The following is a 15,419-nucleotide window of genomic DNA, read 5'->3' on the forward strand; positions in this document are numbered from 1 at the left end:
GTCCAGAAATCACAGTCTGGGGATCATTTTCCTAAACAGAAGATGGGAGGAAAAGAGGAGCTGAGGATTTAGAGGTGTTCCCCTTTGTCATTTACCTATCACACCCCTGGATCATCCCCAAGTGTCATGCCTGAATTTCCCGGGGGAAGTCCCGGAAGCCGGCCTTCCTTCCCACCCGGCGAAAGGCTCCGAGGGGAAGCCCGCTGGGCCACTAGAGGGCGCGGAGCGGGCCGCAGAGACCCCAGAGCCGCGTTATGGCGGCGGCGAGGGTGCTTCTCCTGTCCGGACGGCCAGAGTCGGTGAGCTTCGTGCAGAGCGTGTGTGGCCTCCTGGGCGCCGGGCCGGGGCTCGGGCCGTGGCCCACGTACTGCGGCCTCAAGCGGGGACAACTCGTCCTGTCGGACAGGCCGTTCCCAGGCGCCTCCGCCAGGCTTCCGCTCCAGGTCCGGAGACGGGGTCACACGGGGCGGGGGCGGGTGGCGAAGGGCCCAAGGTAGGGACTGGGATCGGGTGGGGGATGGAGGCGAAAGGCCTGGGGGCCAGTCGACTGCCGTGGCCTCTTTCCCCATCGGGGTGTCGCCCAATTTTTGAAAGCCCCGCCTCGCTTCTGAGATATTAACCCCAGCGGCTTCCTCCCGCCAGCGACCCCCTTTCTGCCCTTTTTCGGCCCTGGATCAGCAGCCCAGGGCTCCTGGGGCCGAGCTGCCCACGAATCGAGGTGTGGATCTGGCTGTGGCAGTCGTTCTGCAGTCCAGCGATCAGACTGTCTTGCTGACCCGAAGGACACGCACTCTCAACGTTTCCCCCAACCTCTGGGTACCCCCAGGTGAGCGGTCTGAGGACAAGGCCCTAAGTTCAGGAAAGAAATCTGCCCTTTCCCCAACAATGCTATTCCCAGTCTCAGAATGACAGAGAAGTGGGCCCAGAAATGTGGTATCAACAGGTCCCATAATCACAAGGGGCTACAACTGCATCTGTGCCCACTGGAGGAGGGGGCGGTGTAAACAGTGAGTGAGGGTCCCTGACCAGGAACACCACCATTCACCTACTGGTCCCACTGTTGTTGCAGGTGGGCACGTGGAACCTGATGAAGAGGTAGCCAATCCACTGACCCAACCTGCACCCTGCCCTGAAGGAGGGACCACCTTGGGTGTGGGCTGAGGGAAGGGCAAACACAGGACTTGAGGAGTCAGACGGTGGCCTCTCTGACCTCCTGCCCCCTCACTCCCAGCTGCTGGACGGAGGACTTCGAGAGCTTTGGGAGGAGAGTGGACTACAGCTACCCCAGGGCCAGTTCTTTTGGGTCCCTCTGGGGTTATGGGAGGTGAGACAGGCACTTGGGAGCCCTTAACAGCTTCTAACCCACCAAAGCCCAGAGAATAGCCACGCTTGCCTTGACCACATGGGACCCGATGGAGTGTGGGTGGTCTGGAGTCCCCAAGCCCACAACCCTTACCCATGTCCCTCCTCCACCACTTCTACTCTCCACTTCCTCAGCTGTATTTACAAAGCCTCAAAAAGGGACAGGAAGTTCTCATTTTTGCTGTTTTCTTCTCTCTTAGTCTGCCTACCCTCCTAGGCTGAGCTGGGGTCTCCCCAAATACCATCACATCATTCTCTATCTACTTGTCATCTCCCAGGAGTCACAGCAGCAGCTACAGGTAGGGCTGGCAGTAGAGGAAGGAAATGCGGCTTAGGAGGCCCAAACAGACTGGTTCCGACTATGACTAAGGAGGGGGAGAGGGAAGGTCAGAGATAACCAAGAAATCCAGTAGCCTCTCCCCTTGTCCCTGCCCCAAGTCTCTCCACTCCACCTGTGTGTAGGCTGTGATCCAGAACAGGTCTTCTGAGAGAGGCCATGACTAAGGGATCAACATGTCTGGCCCCAGGCCCGGATCCAACCAAACCCAAGAGAGGTGAGCGCCCTTATGTGGCTGGGACCAGATGTAGCAGCTGCGGTGGCTGCCACAGAGGATGGGACAGAGACACCCAGACATCTTCCCCAGGACCTACCGCTTTCTGTCCTGTAAGTAGGAGCTTCTCCCTAACCCTCCAACACACCAACACATACACACTGAGAAGTTCATCTTCTGTCTCGTCCTTCGGGGCAATTTTGTGCTGTGGGGGAGATTTAGGGAGGGAGTCGGTCAACTGATAATGAAGAGAGCATATGAGATCAAAGACACTGCCCATGATACTCCAAGGGTTCCTGTCCAACTGGCTGGCACTGAAGACCTGGGTTTCAGTCCCACTCTCTCATGGGGGCAAGTCATTTAACCCTCCTTTCTGATGAGGTTAACACCCACCCACCCCTCTCCTGTGGTGGTTGGGAGGATCAGATGACCTTATGGATACGGAAGTGGGCTAAGCCACAAGGCACAGCCCAGACAGGAGCTGTCGTTTTGCAGCGCAGTGGAACTAGAAGAGAATGGAGGAGCTCAACCTCTGGTCTTACCCACGTCCACACTGCTGCGGACGACCCCAGCCACGGCAGATAGCAAAGAGAGGGTCAGCACTGGGACCAAGTTTGCCCTCAGGCTCTGGCTACAGCATCTGGGCAGGTAAGGATGAGGAAGGACTTAAGGACTCCACAGTGTTGGGCTGAATGGTCTAGTGTTTTTATGGGTGTGGGGGAAAGAAAGGAAGAAAGAACTGCCCTTGGAAATCCTCAGTGTGACACCCCTACCATGTGGAAGTGGAGCTCACTCAGACCCAGGGCCTGCAAGGGAAGAACAGAACGTGGACCATCCCCCTGCCACAAACCAGGGATCTGGAAAGCAAAGTGCTTAATCCCCTCCCCAGCCCACCTCTGTGACACTCACAGAACATCCACAACCTTTATTATGGGTAAGAACTTTGCTACAGCTGTGGGAATAGAAAGTAAAATTACAACATAGACCCTAGGCCCTAGAGGAGCCTGAAAAGGGAGACTGGAGAGAGCACAAGGGTGCTCCCACCTCCCAGGAAAGGTGCAGAATGAGCCAGACCTAACCACAGGGCCATGGGCCTTTAGAAGCTCAGGCCCCAGGCTGGTCAGCATAAGCATCATTGTGAACTTACTTAAATATATAAATAGAGACCCAGGCAATTGGCCAGGCCCTTCTCCCAAACCCCTGGGGATCAGGGCTAAGGCCTTATCTCCTCCTCAGTCACACTGAGAAGCAGGAGGCAGGGAAAGTCATCTTTGGAGTATTTTGGTTTTTCTTGTTTACACACAAAAAATATACAACCCAAAATAGAGTTCTCTGTCCATGTGTCTGCCTATCTCAGTTACTCCAGCTGTCTGTTTGGCCAAAGAGAACGGAATGGACATGAAGAGACAATGGATATGGGGAAGGAACACAGCCGGCTTTGGGGAATGGGAAGAGAGGGCATCTGGGGGACACGAGAAGGGCCCCTTCCCCACGAGGCTTTAGCCAGTCAAGGCTGAGGATTCAGCCCTTTCCCCAACTCACATCCCATCCCATTTGCCTCCCACTGCCTAGGTTAACAGACCCAAAGGAATGGGCTGGACATCAAAGAACATTTCCAAAAACAGACCCCAAATGTCCTTTAAAAGAGGTTAAATATTAACCCTTTGGGTGCTAGCCTTGTCAGGCAGAGATAAGGCCAAAAACAGGTGTCCATGAAGATCTTTCTGGCCTTGACCAAAGCCCTTCTGAGGAGTCAGAGGGGCCAGAGTTCCAGACTCCATAGCATACTTGCTCAGTGTTACGAGGCGGTGAAGGTTCCGTAATGCAGGGGACTCAGTCCAGGGAAATGATGTCTGACCGACAGCCAGTCAAAGAGGGACCTGAGGGCAGGGGTCCTCCATGCCCCTCCCTTAAGTTTCCCCCAGGGGCCACAATGCTACTGACACGGCCAGGAGGGGGTGCCGGAGTGGTGCTGCGGTGAGAGCTCCCCAGCGTGGGGCCTAGCGGGCCCAGGAAGTGGGACGGGGTCCCTCGGTACTGGAAGAAGTGGCCCAGGGCATCCTGTTCGTCTAGCGAGGTGATGACGGACGGACCATAGTGCTGGGAGGAATCAAGAGCATGGTTTAAGATTTTATCCTGACTTTACCTGCCTTCCAGTCACTCATCTCAGAAATATCATATGGGATAAATAAACCCCTCAGGATCCCAAAGTATTCTCTGAGAAGCAGGAGAGCCTCCCTCTGACTCCTTCCCCTACTTCCCCACACCCCACCCCTCTTCCCTGCCTGGAGACAGCCCCACCAGCTTGCTAGATTCTCGGCCCTGTGGGCGTCTGAAATGTGTGGAATGTCCGGCTGGGGCAGTCATGGTGCTCAAGTGCACGTGGGTTTGGGGGGGTGGGGAGGGGTGAGCAGACAGGCGCAGAACTACACTAAAAACTCTGGAGACAGAACAGTAAGTAACAGAGGACAGAGGAAGACATGGGTAAGAATCCGAAGAAATCCCAGTGGGGCCTAGGAGGGAAATAAACTGCCTGTACCGCAGTTTCCTTCCTCCATGGAGAAGCACATTAAGGTCCCTGGGGAAAATGAGAGAGTAAGGGGGCCCATCAGTGCCTAGAAAGGAAGCTTCAGAGATCTGAGATGGAGAAGGGACCACTTACCTGACTCTCGGTCTGAAGGAAAGAAAATAAGTCTAAACCTGGTAGGAGAAGAAAAATTAAAATCAACCTCCTATCTGACCCCTTCACCACACACACACACACACACACACACACACACACACACACACACACACACACACACACACACACACACACACACACACACACACACACACACACACACACACACACACACACACACACACACACACACACACACACACACACACACACACACACACACACACACACACACACACACACACAATATCAAATAAGTTCCTTGGATTGTGGCCCTTTGCAAAGCAGCCAAAAAGCTCTGAAAAGGAGCAAGGGTTGTGAGCTGGTTTGGGGGAGGATATGGCAGTGCACGGCCCCACCTTGTGATCAGTGTCATACCTTGTATATCAGCCCCCAGTGGGAAGGCAGGTGGGTACTCATGTAGTGGGAGACTGGACAGGAAATCCCCGCCCAGCGTGCCCATAGCAGGGCTCCGTAGCACCGAAGATGGCTGGTGACCAGATGTCAGGACTCTGTGAGGAGATAGAAGGAATCACAGATGTCCTCACCCAGCTCAGCCTCTCAAGTCCCCTCTCTGCCCCAGAGTTTGCCCAGTGATCAGAAAGCGTTCCTGACTTCTTCCTCTCCCTTCTGCTATAGATTCAGCCTATTTCTTCATACCCTTTGCTTCCAGGTAGAGCTGGGATAGCAGCTGAAGTGACAGGACAGTGCTTCTTCGTCGGGGGCAGGTCCTCCTCGTCTGATGAGCTTTCTATTGTCAAGTCAATAACTTCAACCTTCTTCTTATTCTCTGATGGATTGCCCTCTTGGACTGGGCTATACTGGAGGCCTGTGGTTGGTAAGAAGACTGTGTCTCAGAGAAGAGGCCATGCAAGACTTAGCTCAACTGGGGGACAGGGGGTCACTCACCATCCAGCCCATACCCTGGCGGGGGGCAAACCTCAGATGCCTCCTTCTTGGGTTTCATTGGGCACCAGGATCCATCTTCCATGAACTGGATCTCATCACAATCCGAGCAGGAATTAAGAATCTCCATGAACAAACTAGGGGAGGGGAGAGAATGGGAATTCATGTAGCTGGGAGATGGCTGCAACAGTAGCCAGGGAGTTCTGGGACTCACCTTCCTGAACCTCAGTTTCCTCATCTGTAAATTAGGGATATTATCCACCCTCCTGACCTCTCTGAGTTGTTGGAATCAAATAAAGTAAGGTGCATAAAAGAGCTTTGAAAATTTTAAATGCTGAGTTTTAAAATAAGTACATTCTAAGCACATGTTCCATGTAGTACTAGGGACAAAACAGAAGGAGCAGAGATAACAGAACTCTATAAGCTACCTCAAAAAGAGGCACTGGGAACAAGAACCGTAATGTAGGCTCAGGAAGCAGGTTAGGAGTCGCTAGATCAAAAGAACTTTATTGCTATGTTCAGTAAGAGGTCAGGTAATTGTTTGATGTAACAGTTTGATACACTGGCTCTGCCACTCACTAACAATGTAACTTTGAGCAAGATACTAAGTCTCTCTGGGTCTCAGCTTCCTCACCTGTAATGACAGTACCTACCTCACAGGGTTATTGGCATCTCATGGGACTCAATGAGATAAGGCATGCAAAGTACTTAGTACGGTGTGTAGTGAAGTCCTCAATGTTGGAGGGGGAGATAGATAAATAGATAAGTAATATTTATATAAAAGAGACATACGTTAAGAGTTGGGAGGGGAAGTAAGTTACAGATATATATTTATATATGGGGGCAGGGGCCAGTCCTAGTGGATGTCCTAGGTAAAAGGAAGCTGAATACAGAACGGCCCTACCCATCAATGATAAGAGATTCATAGGGAGCCTTCTTATCACACACAGGACATGTCCACGTTGGCTTCTTCTCATTCATCTGTAGATAAAGGGCAGCATCGAAGCTCTGCAGGTGGGCGCAGGTGAGGGCCCGACAAGGGACAGTCAAGCGCATCTTCCCTAGCTGAGGAGAGACGAGTTCCCTGGTCAGAGTCCCCATGTCCCAGATAGCCTCACTCTAATAGCCCCAGGAACCCTCATCTGAGTCTAGAGGTTTAACCCACCACCCCTCCCCCTTCTCTTCTCCCTTGTACCCACCGGGCACATGAGTGACACCCGGAGACTTGTAGTGGCCACCTCACTGTCTGGGTCAGCGGTCAGCTTCTCCTTGACTGAAACAAGAGTGGGGCCAGAGCCATGGGGTCAGCAAGGCTGGAGAGAAGCCCGGGAGGTGGTGAGGCCAGAAGCAGATGGCTCTGGCTGAGAGGCGGCTGGGTAGAGCGCCTTTGGGGGGCCAATGGGATGTCACATGGGGGTGGTCTGGGATCTGCATTATGAAGGCTAGGTGGCGGGGAGAGATTTCCCCATCCCTGAAGATGCTTAAATACAGCTGGGTGACACTTTGGCAGAGATGACCTAGAGGGAATTGAAGCATCACAAGAGGGTTAGTGTTGATGATACTTAAAGACACTTTCTAGTCTGGAGAACCCATATTCCAACAGGGCTGGAGTTAAGGTCTGCGAGGTACAAAGCAGATGTATAATTGGGAATGCAAGGGTGTCAATGCCTGAAGTGGCCCCACTTTTCAACCACAAAGATTGGTAATGGGTACGGCACGGGTTGGGGTTCATGTGAGAGGTGAAGTAAGTTGTCATAGAGGGGTATGAGTTTTAATTGTAAAGGCTCGAGGGCCAAGAAGAATTGGATCCTGGTCAGAGAGAAGAGGGACGGGATGTTACTCACTCAGTGCCCGGGAATGGTCTGGGTTCCGGATGCCCTTTGCTCTGAGTTTTTGTAGAAGGGTTCCTGCAGTCAGCTGCCTCACCAGGTACACAGACAAGGAGTAATTCTACTTGGAAGTGCGGGGGGAGACAATCAGCCTCTGCTTCGTACACCACTACCACCACCACCACCAGCGGCCCCCCACCTTGTCACATGAGGGCCAGAGACAGCAAGTTAATGCAGAGAGACCCATGAAGAGAAACATGTTTCCCCAGCCCAATGCACTGGATGATTCCCTCTCACTCCCTGCAGGCTTCTCCAGGCTCCCTGCCTCAGCCACACTCACCCGTCCAAACTCAGACGACCAGTTGACCACGATGGTGTTGGGAACAGTGGCCGAGAGTCGAGCCAGGGGTGTGATGTTGATGGGGCGGCTGGGCCTCTTGGGCTCAGCTCCATTCTTGGTAGGGGGAAGGTAACCCTGGGGGAGGGAGGGAAGGAGGGCCTGGTTAAGACACCTTGTCTTAGGTCACTTGCTTTCTGGAGAGAAGGTCAGCTCACTCACTGAGATGAGTGAGACGGGGGCCCATTCAGTGACAAAAAACTGGGGCACTCTCTAGGGTTGGCAGCAGGGTTCTTTCCTGGGGAAAAAGGAGAACTTACTCACTGACCAGATAAATAGGAACCTGCTCACTGAGTTCTTGAAGAGGAAGAGTAGGGATACCCCACTTCTTCCAACCCTCAGCTCTGGGGTCATCACTTCTGAGAATCTTTCCTGAACCTTTGAGTTGAACTAATATCCCCTCTCTGGGTTCTGAGAGAACCCTTGTTCAGCCCTATCTTGGTACTCTCTAGATTATATTGATTCAGTCAGTAAAGTGAGCACCTACTATGTCAGGCATGTCTCTTTCATAATAGATGTAACATTTAGGAATTAAAACAGGGAAGGGGTTACTGCCAGAAGAAGGCAAGAGCATTTACCGGCAGGGGGCACAGTTTCCCATTGACCTTGACAAAGAGGTTGGGGGGGAAGTAATCCTCTTGGGGGCAGCTGGTCTCACAGAGACAGAACCTGGTAAGAGATGAGAGAAGATGAAAGGGTGGGAGGCAGTTCTTACAGAGAGAGGCAGGCAACCTCAGAAAATCAGTCATGGATATCTGTAGCCTTCAGCTTCCAAACAAGAATCCCAAGGCTGGGGTGGACATGGCAGAGCAGGGTATCTCCTAATAGTAACCGTCATACCCTTACTTCATTCCCACCCTCAGTGGGAGCTCTGAGGGGAGGGAGAATCAACTCACCTTAGCTGCACCTGTATGGTATAATCACATTTCGCTCCTGGCAGAACCTCTCTGGAAGAGGGAGGGAGGAGAGATGTCAGTATGTGGCCCCTGAAGGGCAGGGGTGAAAAGAGACCCAGAAAGTTAGATGTCCAGAGAATGGAGAAGGGACATACAAGAGAATGAGGGACAAAGCAGGTGCAGGAGGATGGAGAGGAAGGAGGGCAGGGCAGAAGAGAAGAAAGAGAGCAGAGTCTAAGGGTAACCACCCAAGGATGAGGCAGGACGACTGAAAGAGATGTACCTGGATGTGAGAATCTGCTGCACTTGCTGGGGAGTGAGGGCAAAGGTGAAGTGCGCTTCCTCAAACCGCTGGCTAGAAGTGGATGCTGAGGACACAAAGGGGCAGTTATTCCCAAGCCCATGCACAGGTAGCCACAGAAGTTGTCCCTATTCCAGGGTGCTGATCCCACAGGACTAAAGCCTAAGAAAGGCTTGGGGAAGAGGCACAGAGTCCAGGAAGACCCAGGGACCACAAAGAGCCATACCGAGGGTGGTGGGCCGGATGAGCTCCCCGTAGATTTCATAGAAGGGCAAGGGTTTCATGGTGACATCAGGGTGCACAGGCTGGGGCAGAGGGGGGTGCATGTCCACTTCACGCTTGGGGCCCAGCAGGGTGCCAGGGCCCAAGAGGGCTGGGGGGATGGGAGCTAGAGGACCAGGAGAGCCTACAGGAGGGGTGCCAGGGGGCAGAGAGAGCAGAGAAAGATCAGAGGGCCCCAGGGTCTTCCGGGGAAAGCGTCGGCGGTAAAGCTCTTTGATCTTCATCTGGACGCTGGGGGCACAGCTGGACTTCAGGAGGTGCAGGGCCTTGGCCAGGAGCTCGTGCTTCCGTCCACTCTTGTTCCGGCCAGCGAAGCCGAGGAGCACCTGGAGCTCAGACACCCGGAAACTCATCACCATGTGCTGTGGAGACCAGAGAAGCTTGAGAATCCTACCTTGCACAGGGCTGTCCTGCCAAAGACACTGGGGCTGAGCTATTAGGTGGGCAATGCACTTTCCCTCCAGCGCTAATCAGAAAGGTGCTTTGCAGCCAGTGGATTACTGCCAGACAGCGAAGCTGGCCAAACGGACATATAAGTCCCACTTTAGCAACCCTCAGATCACCTCACCACTGCCCCCCAGGCTTGAGCAGCCCTATCTCCCCATGCCTGGCAGTTGAACAGGTGAGGGCAGGGTGCAGACAGCATGCCACCCCAAAGCACACCTCTGAGTCCACTACAGCCTTTTCCCTCCATCCCTGCCGTGAGCCTGGACCCTCCTGTAAGCTGCTTATCTCCTCTCCTGCTCTTTCTCAGACACTCAGATCCATCCCAGCTCCTGGGAAGAGGATAGGAGACAGAGAGAAGGAGGGGCGAGAAGAGGATTCGCGCCAGACAGCCCCAGAGAGAAGAAAGGGGCCAGGTGGCTGGAGGATTGTGCCCCACGGCCCACCTCTCCCAACACCTCAATCTACCTCAGCTATTTTCCCCAAGCCTCTGAAGCATTTGTGGCCAGGGTTTTCAGGTCAGGGTTCAATGCTCATAACTCCCCCAAATCCTTTCTCAGTGTCATTTACATAACCACCCTCCCCTCAGTCCTATTTTTGTGGGAGAGAAACAGGACCAAAACTTGGGGTGAGAGGTTAACAGCGAATCGTGGAATCCAGGTATCCTTCCTGTTTACCCGTTTACTCCACCTGCCAGGAACTAATATCCTGCTTCTCTCCTACCCAGAGAAAATAAGTGATCCTCCCCCTCCTCCACAGGGGTAGAAGAGAGAAGAGGAAAGCTCTAAACAGGGGCCCTGGGAGGGTGAGAAGGTGAGCAGCCCCTGAGCCAGGGTGCGGAATTGCATGCTCTTCTAGGCAGCTAGACCCAGTAACTGGACCTCAGGCCCTCCCAAGAAAATGGCTCCATTTCAAAAGGCAGAATAAAGCCAGGAGACAGGGGGATGAACCCCATGGTTTTTAAAGGTTCTGTGAGATGTCCTCGGATATGGTTATCCTCAAGTCTCTGGTAGTGGTAAGCTCTCTCTTTAAAGGACTCACTTTTATGAATCTCTAGGAGACCCTGCCACGGGCAGGCCTTCCTAGCCCTCCACAATTCTTCCCCTCATAGGAGACATTATGGCTTTGGGCCCCTTTTGAGGAATATGATTAAAAACTTGCTCCTCTACCTTTCTCCCCATCCTAATTTCCTCTGTCCCGTCTTTATTGCTCCATTTGCTTTGTCAAGAACTTCTCCCTTTCTATCCCATAGTTTCACACTCCTCTGCCCAAAGATACCGACTCACTCACTAAGGCAGAACCTTCCTCTCAGCCTCCAGGATGCTTCTGCCCCACCCCTCGATCTAGCCCCGCACAGCCCCGCCCCCTAGATCTCAGCCGCCTACTGGTACTTCCCAAGGCTCAGATCCCAATAGCAGCCCCAAAGCCTCTATCTATCCTCTCAGCGCCTTTCCCCCGAGGAACCTACCCGTAATCTGCCCCCCAGTCACATCCAACATCTGCCCCCTACTGTCGCATCTTTGGCCCTTGATCGACTCGCCCCCTTTGCCTCTACAGCAGCTTTTCCTCCTGGCCCTACTCCTACATCTGCCCCTACTACCAAATCCGACTTCTACCCCGCGTCCCCGCCCCCTGCGCCTCGGCCCCCAACTGCGGCAATTCCCCTCGGCCCCACCCCTATATCTGCCCCGCGGCCCCGCCCCCGGAGCCCCGCCGCAGCCCCTTCGTCGCCCACAGGCACTTCTCATCATCCCCGGCAGCCAGTCCCCGCCACGTCTCCGGCCCCCACCCGAGCCCTCAGCACCCAGTCTCGGTCGCTTCCCGGACTCGGCGTACAGCCGGGCTCAGTCCAGATGGGGATGGGGGAGGGGGCCGGTACCTTTAATTCGCCCAGCTCCGCCATCTTGAGACATCGCAGGCGCCCGAGCCCGAGCCCGAGCTCAGGCCCAGGGACCGGCGCACAACTCTCCACCCCGGCGCCGGCCGCAAATGCCGCCTGCTCCGCCCAGTCCGGCCCCCTACACCTCCCCTTCCCGGCCCCGCCCGCCGGGTTTTGGACCCAGCCTCAGCCCCTCCCTCCACAGCCGAACCCAGCCCCTGCACGTCTTTGGCCGGTGTGCCAGACCGGTAGACCCGGAGGGAGTGTACCGCCCGAAGGATCGCGGGGTCCCAGGGGGAATGGGAAAGGAGGTGGACCCGAAGCACCTGGGGGAGGGGGCTTTGCCACGCCGGAGTTGAGAAGGGATGAGCTTTTAGGGAGCCAAAGATACTTGGAATATGGAGAGAAAGTATCGGGAAGGGCTAAATCTCAGAGAAATGGGGGAGGGGGTAGCGAAGTTGGAGGAAATACCCTCAGCTCCTTATCTACAAGTTTAACCATCTAAATTCAAGAGTTCTACCAATTCGGGAAATGGGGGAGATCTGATCCATTTTAGAGACGCTATGGTGTCGTGAAGAGTTCATTCTATTCTCAATTCACCCCCTCCCCCCCCAATTACATTGTATCTCGTGGTCCGGCGGTAGGACTCAAACTCGGCAGCAAAAAAGTTTGGTGCGGAGAGTGGGACTTACCAGCACAGTTGCAGAGAGCGGGGAGGGGGCTCGGGAGGCTCAGAGGGTGGGCTGGAGAGGTGGGGGGAGGGGGCCCGGCGCCGCTCCCGCAGTCTGCCCGCCTGGAGGTCGGTCCGGCAGCTGGACGCTGCAGCCTCAGCTCCGCCTGGGCGGGAGCTCCGCCCGGCCCAGCGCTGGGCCTGGGGCCGCCCCCCTCCTGGGTAAGCCCGCCAGGACCGCGGGAGAAGTGGGGAGGGGGCGGAGCCTGAGACGGGAGGGGCAGGGACTCAGAGCCCGGCCGGGAGAGATTAACTCCTCTAGTGAGTGGATCAGGAGAGAAGTTCTTTTATCTCCCATCCTGACTACCGCTGTGACCCTTGCAAACTCATGTATGCGCTTGAGGTAGAAGAATGCTGCAAATAAGACGGTGTGGAACAGGAATCTGATCGCATACAGAGGTTCCTACTTAGAGTCTCTCTCCCTAAGGGTAAGAAAACATGGGCTGCTAAAATCCAAAGTGTACCTAAACCCTAACTTTACCTGTGGTCCCCTACCCCTTACCTCAAATACACTGTCACCAGAGACCCCACAGCTTTGGAGTAGCTGAAAGTGAACAGAGGGGAGGTTTTCTCACCCAAAAAGGGCACCTTTCTGCCACTCTGAACTGCCTGCTCTCCTTCCTCCAAAGCCGTAGACCTTCCAGAGGCCCCATTCTCAACTAAGCTAATCACTCGCAGGCAGGTCCCTTGAAAGTACCAACGTGAGAGCAGTTTACCCAAACTGGGTACTGGAAAAATTCATAGCATTTTATACTTAGTCGGCTGGGACCTAAGTGATAATGTCATTTGTTCAATAAATATTTGAATGCTGTTCAAAGATTGCTAGGTGGTGAGGACATAAAATCCTTGCAGGAGTTCTCAGTCTAGCAGCAGCAAGATGGTTAAACCAATAATTGGCATCCCAAAAGAGTGCTTTAATAAATTATATGAGTAATGCTCTCATTTAGCTTAAACCTTCGGTATAATCCTTCCCATGAGACCCCACAACTGTAAGGCTGAAGGTGCCAGCATACCAACATCCCCAGGTACCTGCTGAACTGGACTATACCCAACTACTTTGTGGATTTTGTCCCTAGGGAGGATGTCTGCCCTCTCCTGACACTCAGGTTCTTTCCTTGCTGCTCTGCTGCCAGCAATGGTGAAACCTCAAGCTCCGGTATTTGGTTCTAAATCCCAACTGCTCCCTCCAACACTTGAATCTTCATCAGGCTCTGAGCTCATTTTTTTTTTTTTTTTTTTTTTTTTTTGCGGTACGTGGGCCTCTCACTGTTGTGGCCTCTCCCACTGCGGAGCACAGGCTCCGCACGCGCAGGCTCAGCGGCCATGGCTCACGGGCCCAGCTGCTCCGCGGCATGTGGGATCTTCCCAGACTGGGGCATGAACCCGTGTCCCCTGCATCGGCAGGCGAACTCTCAACCACTGCGCCACCAGGGAAGCCCCCTGAGCTCATTTTTTGTTAAGTCCTCTATATCAAAAGTTACTATGGGCTAGTTTGAATCTTCTAGAATTTTCAGTGGTTTCATGGGAAGGAGAAGAGGGAGGATTAAAAAAAAAGAGAGAGATGGGGGAACTCTTTGGGAGTGATGGATATGTTCATCATCTTGATGGTGTGATGGTTTTATGGGTGTATACATATGTCAAAATTTATCAAACTGTACCCTTTACATGCAGCTTATTGTATGTCAGTTATACCCAAATAAAGCTGTAAAAATGTAAAGAAAAAAAAATCAACCTCACCTTGATTCCTAGTGACTTCATAAAGGAGGGATCTCCTTTAATAGTTAATTTGAGTCCCCAAGAAAAGGAGGAAATTCTCTTCCAAGGAGGAGCCGCTCAGCAGTGGACCTAAAGAGGCTGCTGATAGCAAGAGCAGAAGCTCCAAGAAAAAGTTCCAAAAGCTATTCCAGGGACATTAGAATGGACATTTCCCTGACGGGGCATAACCCACGGAGATATTTCGCAACCCATCCCCTATATCCCAATAAAAACAAATTCACAAGGAAAAAAAAAAGAGTTAATTGCAGTTATAAGTTCTAGCATCCCTACAGGATAACATAAAACTAGCAACCAGGGCGCCTGAGTCTGATTCTGCCTGCAAGGTCTCTCTATCCCCAGTGCCTGGCACTTAGTAGGCCCTTTAAATATCAGTTTAATAAAGTAATGTTACCAGACAAAGGAGGGAACCTGCAAATCAGAACCAAGTATCAGATCGAGGGCATTCAAAAACATGGTCTGAACCGCATCATGGCTCACCGAGCTTCACCTACTCTCACGCATGCACTCACATCTGAAGCCTGGAGCACGAAGGGGAAGTGAAGCAGGAGTAGTAAGTCCCTACTGAAGTCCGACTGAAGAGACAGCCGAAGAGGAAAGAGGGGAACATTAAGACTAGAGTCACTTTGAGAAAGAAAGATTTATTTATGAAATCAAGGAAAATTTCAGGGCTTGGGGGTGTTGGGGTAACAGTTTATGGGGTTGTATAGAGGGAGATTGTTTAGGAAGACCAGAGGCTGGAGAAGGTTCCACTTCTGTGTTATCATTAACATCACTGACCATTCCCACAGCTCAGCCATCCTGGGATCCGCTTCCAGGAGCTCCAGAGGAAGCCAAGGGCCTGGCTTCCATTACCAGAGCTGTTTCCTGACTCATACTTGAACTTAGCAAAATGATCTCCCCCTCTCTGGACCCTTCTCTCAGCAGTTTCTTCATTCTTCCCACCCCACACTGCATATATAATAAGGAATGTAACAGTCCTTTTCTATTCTTTGGTAACTCTAAGGGTAGAACGGAAAAGAGAGGTTCTGTTCCCCTTAATAGAAATGACTTGGACATTTTGATGCTCTTCTGGCAGCTGCACCCTTCTTTTTCCCCATCAATTCCTCCTCTCTTCGTTCTCCCAACCTTAAAGCAGTCTTTTGCCCATCCACATAAACCCCAAAGCTGACCCTCATCTTCTTTAGGACCTAATCTACACAGCTGCTCTTTTCCTGGCCAGACCCTGGAGCGAGGCTCTGCAGCCCTCCAGTGGCCCCCTGTCTTCCACGACGGCCCCTCCCCACTCTTCTCTCAGCCCAGTCAGTCTCCACTGCCAAACCGCTGCCGCCTGACCCAGCATAACCCAGCGGGGGTGGGCTGCGAGAAGGAACTGGGAGGGATCAG

The 15,419-nt window shown here is 53.2% G+C and overlaps 2 protein-coding genes across 6 annotated transcripts; one reads left to right on the forward strand and one right to left on the reverse strand.

Annotated features, from left to right (window-relative positions):
- The first annotated feature begins 222 nt into the window (after positions 1 to 222).
- On the forward strand, positions 223 to 5,814 carry NUDT17 (nudix hydrolase 17). 4 transcript variants are annotated; one of them, XM_060090413.1, is made up of 8 exons: positions 223 to 299; positions 643 to 826; positions 1,070 to 1,095; positions 1,232 to 1,324; positions 1,563 to 1,661; positions 1,890 to 2,026; positions 2,409 to 2,561; positions 5,270 to 5,814. In XM_060090413.1, the coding sequence occupies exons 1-8, from the start codon at positions 255 to 257 to the stop codon at positions 5,271 to 5,273; spliced, it is 741 nt and encodes a 246-aa protein (XP_059946396.1). In that variant the 5' UTR covers positions 223 to 254; the 3' UTR covers positions 5,274 to 5,814. The 4 variants fall into 4 exon arrangements, with proteins under 4 accessions (XP_059946396.1, XP_059946394.1, XP_059946397.1 ...); XM_060090411.1 differs by having other exon boundaries at positions 228 to 443; XM_060090414.1 differs by lacking the exon at positions 5,270 to 5,814 and adding an exon at positions 2,673 to 3,368 and having other exon boundaries at positions 228 to 443.
- On the reverse strand, positions 2,824 to 12,401 carry PIAS3 (protein inhibitor of activated STAT 3). 2 transcript variants are annotated; one of them, XM_060090407.1, is made up of 14 exons: positions 12,223 to 12,401; positions 9,152 to 9,569; positions 8,908 to 8,992; positions 8,625 to 8,675; positions 8,307 to 8,397; positions 7,672 to 7,806; positions 7,347 to 7,452; positions 6,702 to 6,775; positions 6,407 to 6,567; positions 5,506 to 5,639; positions 5,257 to 5,425; positions 4,975 to 5,108; positions 4,576 to 4,613; positions 2,824 to 4,013 (listed from the first exon to the last, which is right to left on the reverse strand). In XM_060090407.1, the coding sequence occupies exons 2-14, from the start codon at positions 9,564 to 9,566 to the stop codon at positions 3,747 to 3,749; spliced, it is 1,860 nt and encodes a 619-aa protein (XP_059946390.1). In that variant the 5' UTR covers positions 9,567 to 9,569; positions 12,223 to 12,401; the 3' UTR covers positions 2,824 to 3,746. The 2 variants fall into 2 exon arrangements, with proteins under 2 accessions (XP_059946390.1, XP_059946389.1); XM_060090406.1 differs by lacking the exon at positions 12,223 to 12,401 and adding an exon at positions 11,531 to 11,627.
- Positions 12,402 to 15,419: the final 3,018 nt, after the last annotated feature.

This window comes from Mesoplodon densirostris, chromosome 2, assembly GCF_025265405.1.
Source record: "Mesoplodon densirostris isolate mMesDen1 chromosome 2, mMesDen1 primary haplotype, whole genome shotgun sequence".
NCBI lineage: Eukaryota > Metazoa > Chordata > Mammalia > Artiodactyla > Ziphiidae > Mesoplodon > Mesoplodon densirostris.